Here is a 15151-nt window from a genome sequence, read left to right on the forward strand (position 1 = left end):
TCAAATCAGTCATAGCCTATTCTTACCCACTGGCAGACTGCTTAAAGTGTGCTTCTTTAGTTAGGAAACAGGTGCAACATGAATCTTTTAGCTGATTAGATAGTACAAAGTATTCAACTTTTCCCCAACACCTAATAATAAACTCTCCCAAAGCATTTGGATATATCGGGGAAAACCACAAGTACAAATTCAATATTGTTACAGTATTGAACACAAAAATATGTATCCACCCATAACTGCAGTTCGCACCTTTTAGTCTTAATCATTTTTTTACGAACAGAGTTATAGCTGCACTCTGTGTTTGAACCGTCACATTGTATTCCCTTACTTTATCCGCATCACAAAGAACATCTCAATATGGCAGTTGTGTGGCAATCTTGAATAAATCTAAACTTATAAGTAATGCTTGGAAATAATAAGAACTCTCAACCTTTTACATTGAGAAATTATAAGGTTTTACGAACAAAAATTCAGCCTACATTTTGACTGCAATAAAAATAGGATAGCTTTTGATTCCCATATCATTTGTTAATTTGGTATCAGTTATAGAGGTTGATATGGAGTATTAAAAACTGTTTCAAAATAACAGACAGTATAAAAACATGTGTTTCCATAACAATTATTTCAGGACTTTAATGTCTTTTTATTCAAGGCTTCTGCAGATGTTACTTTTTCTTTATATTGCAGCAAGAACATTTTTAAATTGTGAAAGGCTCACTTACTTCTTTCCAGTGTCCCCTTTGGTGGGAGTTGTGGCAATTGTCTACCCCTGCGTCCTGCTACTGGGGTACTTGATGGGCTTGTTTGGACAGACCCCATACGAGCATGTGACCTATAGGACACATCAAGAGAAACCGTCAACTGTAAAATACATTTATTTTTCGATGACTGAAAAGTATGTGTATAATAAAGGCTTTCCTATATTTTAACCTTTATTGACATTGGCATTGTGACAACTCAGTCCTATACATTTATAAACACACAGGTCTTAGTATAAAAAAGGTTTGTCTGGGAGAAAAACCCAAATTATACAAAAGGATGAAACACAGTATGTTTGTGTAATTGCATCTGCTAATTATCTATGAAATGTAGTGTAGATATTGACACACACAGATGCATTACAACAAATAGAAAGATATACATATGTGTATGCATATGTTTTATAGTTTCATTTTCCCCACAGAAAGATATATATGATTGTAGAATTTGGCTAACATTACACCATGAGGTCAATGAGAGACAACAAAATACATGTATATTTCAATGAGTGAAATGGAATCATAACACTATTATTCTTAATTATATGAACAGCACATTCAGAAAATAGTTTGAGTTGGACAAAAGTAGCTCTACACACATCTTCCCAGTTCATTTTGGAAAAAAAAATACTTATTTAAAATCCATTTGATTATGAATATGGTATACCACTCAAACAGAAACAATGTAGAACATGCACACAGCAAATCAGAGAAAACACTGGTTAAGAGCACTTAATACACAAAAAGTACAATATAATTTAAGAAACTGTTTTCTTAAGAAAAAAAGTTTCATTTGATGTTATGATGGTTATTCCATAAGCGATGTCTGATGATCACATACAATTTCTCATTCTGTAAGAAAATTACATGATAGTTATGAAGTGCTTTAGTGTAAGAAATCACCCAGGATTCCTGATAAATGAGAAATCACAAAACAAATGTAATTAATTGTGTCATTAATTATTGTTAGTAAACAAATTACAATGATAGCCACACCATTATATCCCAATGGAATATAAATAGTGTGTAAACGTTGGCAAGGTTAGTATCTACAACTACTAGTGATCAGCCAATGATGAAAGGCAACAGCATTCAGCTTTTGGGAAAATAAAAGTGAGCTGGTGGGGCGGGATTAGTCTGATTGGATTGTCTGTTTCACCTCGATAAGGCAGGTGAGGGAGGGGCAGATCTTCCCGTCATTAATGAAGGCATCGATCTCATGAGGTTTGAGTCAGGACGTTCAGTGGAGCGGGAGCGGGGGCTGGGCCGTTCTAGCACAGGACGCTGTTCTGTGGATCTGGATCTTTGATATGGTAGTCTAGGTTCCCAATTCCTGTAATGTTAGTCAAAAAGCAGCTCAATTGACCTTTATCTGAAGTTATGGATTATGCTGCATCATATTGGTTTTGGAGAGGAGCAACAGTAAGCACATTTCTAACCATTTTTCTTCCATTTCCTTGTGTGTGTGATCTTGTACACAAAAGAAAAAATGGTATATGAATAAAAAAAATTCAAAATGTTTCAATAATGGAATTAAACGTAGCCTCTTCACAAAAAATGACCGCCTTAAAATGAAGTGGTTACTACTTTATGAAAAAACTGCCAATCTTTTTAAAAAGATGACTAGTACCGTTAAGCCAAATTAGCATTGAAATCAAGTCACATTTTGTATTCTCAGTTAGTTATTACAAGGATTGTCATTGTTTTCAAGATCAATATACTATAAAATACTGAAGAATATTATTCTCCATTTACCATGTGTTGGAGTTAACCTCAAATGGCATACTTTTAAAAAAAAAAGCAGATCTAAGTTATCTGCTATTCAACAACAGGTTTTAAAGGTTATGCTGAATTTTATGGGGAAAACATGGATGGTATCTGATGAAAAGTGCTGGCATGATACTGTAATGAGAGAACACGTAGGAACCCAGGAAAAAAGAAATAGCATTAAAAGTTTCCAAAAAGTTATCCAAATATTTATACTACAAACAGTATTGTGGACATGGAAAAACTACTGGCTAAAAAAATCAACTTTATACATTTATTTTGGCTAATGATCTATCTTCAGTTGAACCATAAGGTACCACCACTGTGGTCTGATTATGTACTTATTAATGCAGCTTCTTCTTCTTTACTTTAAAACCACTCATTTATGATGAAAAATGACTGCTGAACATATCACAGAAAAGAAAATCTGAATATATTAAAGAAGGCAGGAGAACAACGGTAATTATAATGCTTAAGCCCTTACACAATTTACAGCAATTTAGACCTCATCAACACCAAGGTTGTCCTGGAAAAATTTAATAATTCGCCGACTGATTTCTTTGGTGAAAACACTGGAATACCTGCAAATGTGTGCCTTTTTTGTAATAAGTAATAGTAAGCCCCACAGACAGGTTCAGAGTAATACCAGCCACCAATAGCCTCGGTTTAAAGCATCTAGTAAGCAGACACGTTGCACTGGGACACATAATCAGCGGGAGAACTACGTATCAGGGAGGAGCCATAGCTAGCCTTAGACAACTCGCAAAGATTACCTCATGTTTTCTTCTGGATCTACAAGTTCATTTTCTGAATAGGAAGCTTGATCTGCCAATACATCCACCGTTTCACTTCTTTGATATCAAGGACAAACAAACAAAATGTCACCTTAACTTGAAATACCTATTGCTTATCTGACACAGAATTTAGGGAGGGCTATGCAGCCAGCCCTCCACATTTGCTGGGGTTAAGGGCACAGGGCACTCACAAAAGTGGAAAGAAAACAAATAAAAAGCTGCCTTCAAAAAGAAAACCCTGAAAGAACCCCTCCCTTCGTGCTTCAGCACATATGTATGGTCACCTGGACTATAGAATTACACTGGGGAATCCAGAGATTCGTAGAGAAACTTGACTTCTGGCAGAATTTGATCACAGAATTGCACTATAAGGTCTACAACTTCCTGGAGGACATTTTAATCAAAGCTGTAAATGATCAAATCTGCAAAAATCAACCCTGCAAAATGTGGAGGGTTAACTGTATTTGAAAGAAATGTGGATATTCAAGTAGAAAAGAAATATGCTGCTTTTGAGAGAGAAAAAAGTTTCTCATGCCACATATTTTACAGCCACATGAAATTGAAGTCTCATTTTCAAATTATTTTCACAGGACAGGAGCTGCTTCAGTGTAGTTCAAACCCTCTGAGCTGTGCCTCAGCAAGTCCTAAGTAGACAGAATCTGCTATATAGGTATAATGTTATGTTGGTAGTATGAAAAGTAACCACACTGCACCATCTCCCATGCTGCGGAGATAAGGCCAATAGCCAAAGACTTTCTTACTTAATCTCCAGGACTACAAATCTGTTTGTTAACCATACGTAAATGGAGATGTCAGTAAGCAAGCATTGGCAAAAGGGATAAGGAGATCAAGTAAGAAAGTATAAGCTTTCGTCAACAGAAACCTGTCTTGCTTTAATCATGCAATTTTTGGCACTAGAAGCTAGGCATGCTTTCCAACTCCCTAAATGATAAGGGACTTTCGGTGGAAGATTCTTGCTTTCCATATATTATTTATCAATTTGAGAATATGTAATTTTTCGTGTGTGTCAGGAGTGACTTGAGAAACTGCAACTTGCTATTGGTGTAAGAGAATTGGCCGTCTGTAAGGACGTTGCCCAGAGGACTATTACATCTGGCCCGGCCATAAGTTTTTAAATCCTCGTGTGTTATTTTCTACGTGTGAATTATATTAACTGTATTGCTTATTTTGCTTATTCCCTGTTGTTTTTATTGATGTGTTGTTAGGCTTGGCCTCATGTAAGCTGCTCTGAGTCCCTTGGGGAGATGGTGGCAGGGTATAAATAAAGTTTTATTTTATTATTATTTATTATGCCCAGATGTTTGATGTTTTACCATCTTGTGGGAGGCTTCCCTCATGTCCCCACTTGGGAAACTAGAGCTGCAACAGGAGCTCACCACGTTCCCCAGATTGGAACTGCTAACCTGTCGGTCAGCAGCCCTGCCGGCACAAGGGTTTAACCCATTGTGCCACTCGGTGTTACTGAATTTAAACTATTCCCATTATGTTCGGTAACAATCACTGTTTCTCTAAAGACTGAAATCCATGTAAGAATAAAAATAACCAATAATGATGAAAAAATGCTAAAGCTGTTTGTTAAAAATGTTCTAGAACACTTTTTGATTTTTGCATACCCCTATTTGGACATGTCAATATACTTTACTGGCAAAGAGTATTCATTCAATTTTCTAGACAATTTATTGGAGATCTCTGCAGATACTAATAGGAAAATGCATCCAGACTTGTATTTCTTAACTGGATATATAAATGCTGTAAAGCTTCACTGGGTTTGGCCATCATTAACAAACAATTTACAAAACCTTTAACATTTGAAAACCAAAACTTAAATGATGTAATGTAGAGTAACCTGATATATGAAATTGTTTCATTATAACAATTATGTTCTCGGGGTTATAACACAGCCATTTTGTTAGTTAAAATAAATTATTTATGTACACCTTAAACTCATATAATGTTTAAAAATAAATACAAACGGGTCTTGGACAACGCATAAATATATCTACACAGAAAGTCATTGCTATATAGACTACTGCTACAGTAAGCAAATTAGATAACATGAAGATGCATGGATACAGACAATTCATTGCTTCCTAGTATACTTCTCAGTATACCTGCTTCCTCATAAGCAGTATTTCCCTTCCTATGCATGACACCTCATAAAAGATGGCAGCTATCCATGACAATGATAAATCCCTTCCAAAGCAATGAATATGTCTGTTTAAAGAGATGAAAACATAAAAATGCAGCCAGGTTATGGTGCATTTTATGACCATGTACAATTACTTCTATTTCTAGAGACACTGGCCACACTACAAAATAAATAAATACCTAAGAGCCACAATTATAAGTCTGTATCAGTTACTTCTCACTGGGAATACCTGTCAGTATCTGTGGAGGGTTGTTGGATTTCAATCCTTGGACAAGCTATTCTTCTACTACCTATTTTGCTGTTTGGTCACAGACATAAAATCCTTTGTTAGCATGCCATCCATAACTATTGCTACAAAGAAATTTCCATTTCTTAATTAAGTTAAAACTTCAAAGATAATCTATAAAAATAATCCTTTTAAACAAATACAATATTAGATAACAGATGTTTCACAACAGAAGACATATGCATTGACTTCATTATAAAATAAATATTATATCAATCATAAAATAATGTATGTGAATGAGACAATACATGAAAACTACATGATGAGAAATCAAGCTATAAGTATTGTTAATGAAGCTATATTTCTTAGCAGACGGTACATCCATTTACATATACATTTGATTGGTATTAAGAAATGTACTTGTCCAAAGATTACAGTTATCAATAATCTTGTTTCTAAAAAAAGCAATTTCTAAGGTATTTCTAAAAGCCCCAACATAAATTTTGTAAAAATCCAAGATGCCAACAATATAGGCACAAACTGTGCTGATATTTTGTAAGATTTTGAAAATGACATGAAACATTTCATTTTTAATTCAAGTTTCAAGCAAGTGCAGTCTATGAGAAATTATAGTAAAAATGACATGTTCACTCATGATAAACTTTCACAAACTTAGGTTGAAAGGAAGATCATAGGACACGAGGAAGGATATCCTATCTCTGAGTTTTTGATAAGCGTTATAAGCACTAACATATGCATTATTTGGGTTTTATCTCATCTGTTAAAGTGTCATCCCTAAAATTTACCCCATCTGTTACAGAAGGTACTCTCATACAGTTTGATTCTTCCCCACCTCAGTGAAGAAGGAGAGAGGGGGCATTGCTTAGCTATATTATGTAAGGCAGCCATGCCTTTATCTCCACTGATTTGGGGAGATGTGAGTTGTTGAGCACCTTTGGGCACACAATTGGTGAAGGATACAACTGGCCCTAGGGGAAAAATACTGTTCTTGGGGATGGTGTCTAAATCTTTGCCCTCTTCAGGGGCCACATAGTTTAAGGGGTTATGTCCTCTGGTCAGCCTTTCAGTTTTTATCTGGCCTGGTAGCAAACCCTGAAGTTCAGGAATGTTTTCGGAGGGTATGATGTTTTCACCCAGGACAGCTAGGTGATGTGGTTTGGATGAGAACTACTGTTCCAGCCACTCCCACGCCAGGTGTGCCCCATTTTTTATTATGTTTATCATCCAAAAACAATTAAATAAACAAAAATGAAGAATGTTGCCTTTATTGTATCCCATGTCTTAACTCTGGTATCATTCCTTGATTAGTCAGTAACAGACAATTTTGTCTTGTACAAACTGTATTGACTATAATCTATGAGAAGTCTTTAGCCATGATCAGTGCATACCACACATACTAGATCAGCAGAGAATCACTGGCTTTAGCACTTAGATTGGATACAACCTTATATGTTTTTAAGTTAAGAATGGCATCACATTCCTTAAGAGAAAGGAAAACGATTTGTCCCAATGCCAAGAAACAGAAACCAAAACTGCAGCTCCCAATATCCAAACATTAGCTTGGCTTTATTAAAGTATGGTAAATGGTGCAACAAACACATGAAAAAGGATAGATCAGGAACACTCCTACAATACTGTAAATTGCAAATAAGAAAACACCATCCATGAAATTAATATCTCTTTACAACTGACAACTTCCTTGGTTTCCAATAGATCATAACTAATGAGAACATTTCTAAGAATTCTCCTACTGACAAATCCTACTTTAGATGCCATGACAATGACAGATAACTTGAAATTGTCAAATACTTCTTCTCTCTCACCCTTCCCCAAAAATTATGTACCCAATGTCACAACAGTTGTCTAGAATGTATAAAGGGGTTTCCAGTGTAGGTTGCAAATGTGAGACATAGAGGGACATTTCACCATATGTGGTGAACCTATGAAAAAGCTAAGAAAATGTTGGGTTCTAATACATAAACTATGCAGAGGTTTCAGTTAAAACTAGAAGTGTTTCTTTTTGGACTGATGACTATACAGCTGAAGAAGACCCACAGGAGAGTAATGAAACATAAATGTACAATTCTAGATTGTATGATCTAATGTGATCATATATGGAAAATGTTATAGAAATTTATAGCAGTATAACCTCCATAGGTTTTGTGAAAAGAGAAATAAGGAATAACCTCTTATTGGCCTTAAAACTCAATAATGAAACAGAATAATACTATATTGAAAGTAGGAGTATATGCCTTTAGTTACAAAATTGTAGCACTACACTCTTTACTTACCCGTAGTTTTCAGCTGAACCATTGACTACATGATCTGCCCATGAACTTGCACCATTGTAATACCTTTGCAATGTAGTTAAAATAAAGACATGTTACAAAGATGAAACTGATTTCATAATAACATTTTTCATGAGACATATTTCATTTTACGGATCTAGTAATTATTTCCAGAGTTTTCCATCTATTACTTTCAATGAATGCATTTGGAAAATTAGGCCTTTTGGGGAAAATAGATTTATAAGTATTTCCCTTTACATCTCAGAGTATTAAATCACAATCAGGGCATTTAACTGTTGCCTTCTAATATTCAGTCATGGTTTGTTTGTTTTTCTGTGTCACATTGTTTTTGATAGGAAGAGTGGGTTTATGGCATATATTCAGAAGAATACAAGTGACACTGCTCTTTCAAATAAAGTATACATGATTAATTGTTGCAATCTTACTCTGAACCTGACTTTGTTCACACTCTGATTGCTGTCCTCTACACATATAGTAGAGAGCCATAAATAATCACTCCTGGTTATCTGTGTCGTGTAACTGCTACATGATACATATGGCTAAAAACAGTGGTATATTTAATTAATCATTAGTGCTGACAGAATGGCTTTCATCAGCAGAACAGGAAAGGGGAGATCCTTCCTTCCTCATTACTGCCCCACCTCCAACATATCGTCAACATTTGTTCTGAGAGATGACATTCGGATGGGAGCGGAGAAAGTCAGGGGAAAGGAAAAAACAGAGAAATCTCACTGTATGAAATTATATCCTCAAGTATATAAATTGTCAATTTGTCATCAAAAAAGTGTAGGAATAAAAAAATTATCAGCACATACAACAGCATGAGGCTTGGTATGTCAATGTAACTAGAATTGGAACTCAGATGAGTGTGTTTTATTAAGTGTTTTACAAAATGAGAAGCATATGCTTTTTAACTTTACTTGCAACTTAAATGCAAAGTATTTAAGAATATATATTGTGATGAAGGTATAAATATACACTTAAATTGACTATGTTAGTTAATATTTAAAATCCTCATTAATTATTCATTAGTATGGCAAAAATCATTGGCGATGGTTGGTTTACATTTCTATCTTTTTCCATTTATATTCCTAAACACATGTAGGATTATCATCACGTTGGAGGCTAGGACATTTCTATTTTTAAGAGAGACCAAGATGGCCTCATCTTTGCTTGATTTCGGCAAGCAGGTAAATACTTTTTTGTGCCAGCAGGCATTTGAAGAAGGATAGGGGGGAACATTGCTGGGGAGGTTGTGAGTGGGATTCTGGTGGGATTGTGGGTTTTTAATGTAATTTTAATTGTATTTATTATATTTTAACAGTATTTTCACCTAAATTCACGCAGTACTATTTAACTGGGTTTTTTTATTTTTGTATTTGCCTTGTTTTAAATTGTCTGCCCACAGGGAGAAAGGTGGGCTATAAATAAAGTAAATACATACATATATACACATATGTTTGCCTGTGTATCTTTAAAACTGCCAAATACATAGACTGCAGTGTGATTTTTGCTGTATGAAATAACAGCAAGAATAAGGGCAAATAGCATTTAATCAGTGAAATGTCTGGCTATCAAAACAAATATTTCACAGTAAATTAATTATGGGAGATTCCCATCAAATACCAGGTGCTTTAGGCTACTGGCAAAGCCACTTCTGAGCATTTCTTGCTTAAGATGACCTTATTAGATTCATACCATAAGTTGATAGATAATTTGAAGTTAAACATGTGTGCACACACAATGAGATCACATCCACAGAGATGGAACTACGTATACTCTATTGAAAGCTTTGTATCTTCTTATCCCCTACTTAGCATCTCCTGTAGTGATCATCACTATCAGATAGAACTTTGAAGCAGGAAATTGGGAAACTACTCTGGTTATTGTAGATGTATATTAGTCTTAGAATCCAAAACTTTGTGGCAACAAAAACTAAGGTCCCTCCCACATTGCTCCTATATCCAAGGACCTGATCCCAGATTATCTTCTCAACTCAGATAGACTCATATAATCCAGTTTAAACCAGATAATACTATGTAACAGAATTAGAAAAGAAAAGTTATATTCCTGTTTGGAAGTGTGATTTCCTGTTTAATTGTGTAGTACATACTTTGAAAGTAGTTGCTATACTCCAGAAACCTCATTTTTGTGGTTCAATTGGTTGAGATTTCATGAGATAGCAATTGAAAAACAATAGCAATGTCTACTAATATTTGATCCTGGCTACCCCTCACAAGAAATGAAAAAAGGCATTGATGGAAACAATCTCAGATCGCTTTGAAGATTTGTGGGAAGCTTAAAACATAAACAGTATCAAATAGTAGCCGTTGATGGCATGCTGTCGGTGGAAAATAAAACTGCTCGCGGGAAAGCTTTACAGCTCACAGGATTCCTTGAAACCCTGAATAATCCCATTGAAAAAAGTTGCAGGAGAGATTTCTGTACTGTTTACATTGGCTCTTGAACAATGTACATATGATCTTTTTAATCATTTCAAAATAAATGTTGGGGGAATTAAAAAAAAGAAAAACTATAGCAAAGTGTGCTGTAAGATTTCCTGCAAAAACCAAGTTTTTGCAGTTTGATAAAACCTTTACATTTTTTTTAAATGATAGAACCAATTAGGAAATGGGATTTATAACCCACGACAAAAACTGTGTTACAAAGGGCGCTTCCACACAGACATATAACCCAGAATATCAAGGCAGAAAATCCCACAATATCTGCTTTATACTGGGTTATCTGAGTCCACACTGCCATATATTCCAGGTCAAAGCAGATAATGTGGGACTTTATCCAGCTGTATGGAAGGGGCCATAGTGTAATCTGGGATCAGATCCTGAGATATCGTGCAGTGCAGAAGGGGCCTTATATGCATATTAAGAAAGGAGCCAGAAAGATAGGACACCAGGCAATTTAAGATGAAATCCAATCCCCATCTTACATTTGTCCACTTTTTATCACCTAACCAAGAGCCTGTAAGTCTACCTAACTAAGAGTGACTTGCAATGGACTGCAGCTATAAACACAAAGCACCTTTGATAATATTTGCATAACACTGAAGCCTATCAATACAAATATGGTTCACACTCTCAAAGTACCAGTGCACAAAAAGAACTCCAATATGCACAGAAAACCTATACATAGGCAGTTAAACTAGTTTTATTCCATAGTTGCTGTTGTTGTTTTTCAATGTGTTATTTCAGTAATATGTTGTGCTGCTGCTTTGTTTGCTTGCTTTTAGTGATGATAATGATGATTAGTTTTTTCCTCTCGGGTTTTGCTTCTATTCTGTGCCTTCAGCTATTGCATAATATCAAACAGTAATCAAGGTACTGTTCCCTTTATCCAGGTGGAGGCCACAAGGAGGTGCTAGAGAGATGATAGTCCATTTTAGGAGGAGGGGGAGTTGAAGGAGGAAAACCATTTCCCCTGGTTTCACTGGTTATACCCCCTCCCCACTTCCCATGTCATAAACGAGGGTTGTTTCAACAACAGGGATATGGTTGTGGAGAATAACAGGAAAACAGGGGGAAATTGTTTTCAACCCATTCTCCATCCTCATAAAATGGACTATCCTTCTCTCTCTATCGCCCCCTTATGGCCTCCGCCCGCATAATGAAACAGTACCATAATCAAAAGATAATTATAAAAGAGGGCTGAACCCTGCTTTCACAACCTTACTTCTGAAATTTTAGAATACCATAGTTCTTTGGTATAGTTCCTTACATGCTTAATGCCAATCAAAGAATAAGAAGATATGTACAATATCTCACAAGCTCAGGAACAATATTTTGAAACAACACAGAAATATGATATTGTTCCTTATGAGAAAAAAATATGGCATGTATTTTCCCCTTGATTTTTGGTTTTGTCTCTTATCCTTGCTATACTCATTTTAACTATAAATATCTTTCTGGGATTTCCTGTCTATCTCCGCCGAAAACATTGTAATAATTTATATTTTTGTTGTTGAAAAAACATTGTGCAGTTCATGCAATGCTAAACTGGAGCAAGCTATCAAAGCAGATGGTTTGGAATAATTCACTGCATGAAGGGAAATCTAAGAATCACCATTCTTCATGTTTTCAAAGCTTCATAGCATGGTGTTCACAAAATATAAATACAAATTCTTATCTACATCTAATATATACACATTAAAATACCTTTCAGGAGTAGGGGAAATATCAGTGTCATCAAAATATGCATTAGGCACTCTTCCTTCCTTCCTACTCCTCCTGAACATAAAATAAACAGCAAAAATATTTCAGACATTTCAGATTTGTTTTTGGTACTCTATGTTTATTCTGTCTCATTGTACTATAGAAGAAAATTGTAATTATCTGATCATCCTCTTTACTGCTGCCTTATGCAGTCAAAAGACATTACGTAGGAAGAACTACAGAGCCGAAAGTGCATGTCTCTTATCCAAAGGGATACTTTGATTGTGATTTTCCTCCATGTCAGGGGGTAGGACTAGATGGCCCATGTGGTCTCTTCCAACTCTATTATTTTATGTTGTGTTATGCTGAAAACAGCTGTTTCCCCCTTTCTCCTTTCATATTGTTCAAATTATCCCATGTTCTGATGTCATTAAGACAGTTCACACACACACTTCCCATGAATTGAAAACAGACAAGGTAATCTTAATATGTCATTGGCTACTCTTGCCTCCTTTCTGGCAATGCACTTGCTGGCCATTCGTATACAAAATGTATGAAAGGTCTCCTCCAGTGAAACCTGCTTCTTCCACAAGTGTTGTTTGCTTAATGTGCATCTATGTAGTATATAACTAGCATGCACAGCAGTGAACGGGGGAAGATACATTTTCAATACATATGTGTGTATGTGTGTGAACTGCTTTCATATCACTATGGTGTGCTTCTCTAGGAGCAGGAGGAACAGGAATAGAAAAATACACATCACAGTGATATTAGGACATGGGATAAGAATGAATAGTTTTGAACTTACCTGTAAGTTAGTAGCTTTCTGAATATTCCAGGATATATGCTCTGTACTTCAACATGACAATGTTTAGAAACATCTGGACATTTTTGGACATTCTAGCTACTGAACTAATATATTTTAATTTTAGCTAATTTAAAAGACCCCATCGTTTCATTAGTGCCGAGGTTAGCTAGGTCAGTAGTAGCAGTTGTGTGAGATGGGAAAGAAAGTGCTGAACTACTGCATAGCCAATGTATTCCATGGTAAGAAACCAATGGCTCAGCTTTGTGCAGAGTCATTCACACTTGGAATGTGCAAGTCTGCTGACAACAGTCAGCAACATTTATGAAAAAAAATGTGTTCTGTCAAAAATGTGCATCCAAATCTGACAGTTTTTAGTTTAGGAGCAAGGATATCTACAGATTATGTTTTTCATGTGTAAGCTTCAGATGAATTGTCCCTGTTTCTTCAGAAAAATTGGCTTAAGAAACAGGGCCAACTCATCAGAAGCCTACTAATTCCCTTCTCCTCCAACTTTGCTCCACAGTTTACCTGTGGTAGTGGAGAATAGATAGGTGCTTCTCTTCTAATTCCTAGTGAACATCCATTCCCACAGGGATTGTGACTATTTATTTATTTTGCTATGGTAGTTATATTACCCTAATCACAAGAATTTAGAGCTGTGTGTGACAAAATCAATTTAAACCAAAGATAACCATACTTGTAGTTTTAGCAGGTTGACTATTCAAAAATAATTACCAAAAAGAATTTACATAAATTTAAATTTGATGACAAAGACATCAAGCTTCCTAAAGATTTTCTAATTTTGGTTCTATATGTTGGAAACTGTAGTCCAGAAACCAAAAGAAAACTTAGATGTGGAAGATCAGTCATGAAAGTATTAGATAAGATCTACAGATATTTCATTGAATAAGAAAGTCAGGATCACGCATGATATGGTATTTCTAATTTTTGTTTATGGATATGAAAATCAGACAGTCAGGAAAAGTGTATAGATGTGAAAAATCAGTCAAGAAAATATACTCATTTGAAATGTGATACTGGAGAAAAATTCTACTGATACCAAAGACTTCTAAAAAAATAAGTTGGTCTGAAGTAAATCCAAAATAATTAAACTGCACCTATCCTATCACAAAACAACATAACTTATTAAAATGGTTGTAACTTGTTTGAGCTGCACATGGTTCCTATGTTCCATGATGTAGAAGGACCAAGATTGCCCCAGCATTCCTTCATGAGGTCCTTTATAAGTGATAGAATCACTGGACCTTGTGTTTCAGGTTTCTAATTTTCAATATGACAAGTATAGTTTTATGAAAACAGAGGAAATTTCCATGTGATGACAAGTGCACCCCAGTGATGACAGATGCTCCCCAGACAGGTAACCACTTTACAAGTGGTCATATAGTCTTGAATTTAGGATCTCTGGACCCCTCCATCAACTTGCAGGAGCAGCACTTGATCTTCTTGGCAAATCACTTTTACCCTTCCACTCTCAGAAGGACTAAAGAAGGCCCACAAGGGATTTTGAATCTTTGAGCTTCAAATTCACTCTTTAAAAGGAGAAGATCAGTGTGTTCCTCTGCATTTGATATCTAGATAGCAATCTGTACGGCAGATTTTCAATAGAAAATTGATTGCTATTAGGAATTTTTAGCTAGCATATCACATCCCCCATTGAGTAATGACCTCCATTGGATGGAAGACCAGAATTAATAAAAGTAATAGTTACTTTGTTTACAAATTTTGGAAGATTCTTTTAGTCTTGCTAGTACATTTTAATTATTCATTGTTTGGAGGAAGGAATCAATCTCCTTTGAAAACTGATAGCCACATAGAAGATATAGACCAGAATCCAAATATGCATTTCTATTTCTTCCTGCTATTGCATAGAGTTGGATAATCCACCGGATCAGGTTTTTGGCAACATAGGGTTATCAACTGGTGATGGGATTTGACAGACACTGGTTATTCAAGATCATCACTGGATCTTGACCACAGAATGAGAACATTATAGTAGCATGTCTATCCTTGTTATTTTACTAACAATATTACATCGCAATGTAAGTTATTAAAACACTAGCTTACTTTTTTATGCTAATTTCATTGATTTGACTATTTCAAGCTGATTTTGT

At 35.4% G+C, this 15151-nt stretch overlaps 1 protein-coding gene across 49 annotated transcripts in view; it reads right to left on the reverse strand.

Moving 5' to 3' along the window:
- RIMS2 (regulating synaptic membrane exocytosis 2) overlaps positions 1-15151 on the reverse strand; it is a 401331-nt gene that overhangs the window by 126352 nt on the left and 259828 nt on the right. For 29 of the 49 annotated variants that reach the window (XM_060775725.2, XM_060775724.2, XM_060775732.2 and 26 more), the window contains 4 exons: positions 12215-12286; positions 8028-8090; positions 1918-2091; positions 723-832 (listed from right to left, as the gene is read on the reverse strand). In XM_060775725.2, the coding sequence (XP_060631708.2) occupies positions 723-832; positions 1918-2091; positions 8028-8090; positions 12215-12286 (419 nt within the window). Of the gene's footprint in view, positions 1-722; positions 833-1917; positions 2092-3298; positions 3377-5718; positions 5788-8027; positions 8091-12214; positions 12287-15151 lie in introns of all 49 variants that reach the window. The other 20 variants (XM_060775747.2, XM_060775740.2, XM_060775737.2 and 17 more) reach the window with 5 other exon arrangements.

The sequence above is a fragment of the Anolis sagrei genome, chromosome 4 (assembly GCF_037176765.1).
Source record: "Anolis sagrei isolate rAnoSag1 chromosome 4, rAnoSag1.mat, whole genome shotgun sequence".
NCBI lineage: Eukaryota > Metazoa > Chordata > Lepidosauria > Squamata > Dactyloidae > Anolis > Anolis sagrei.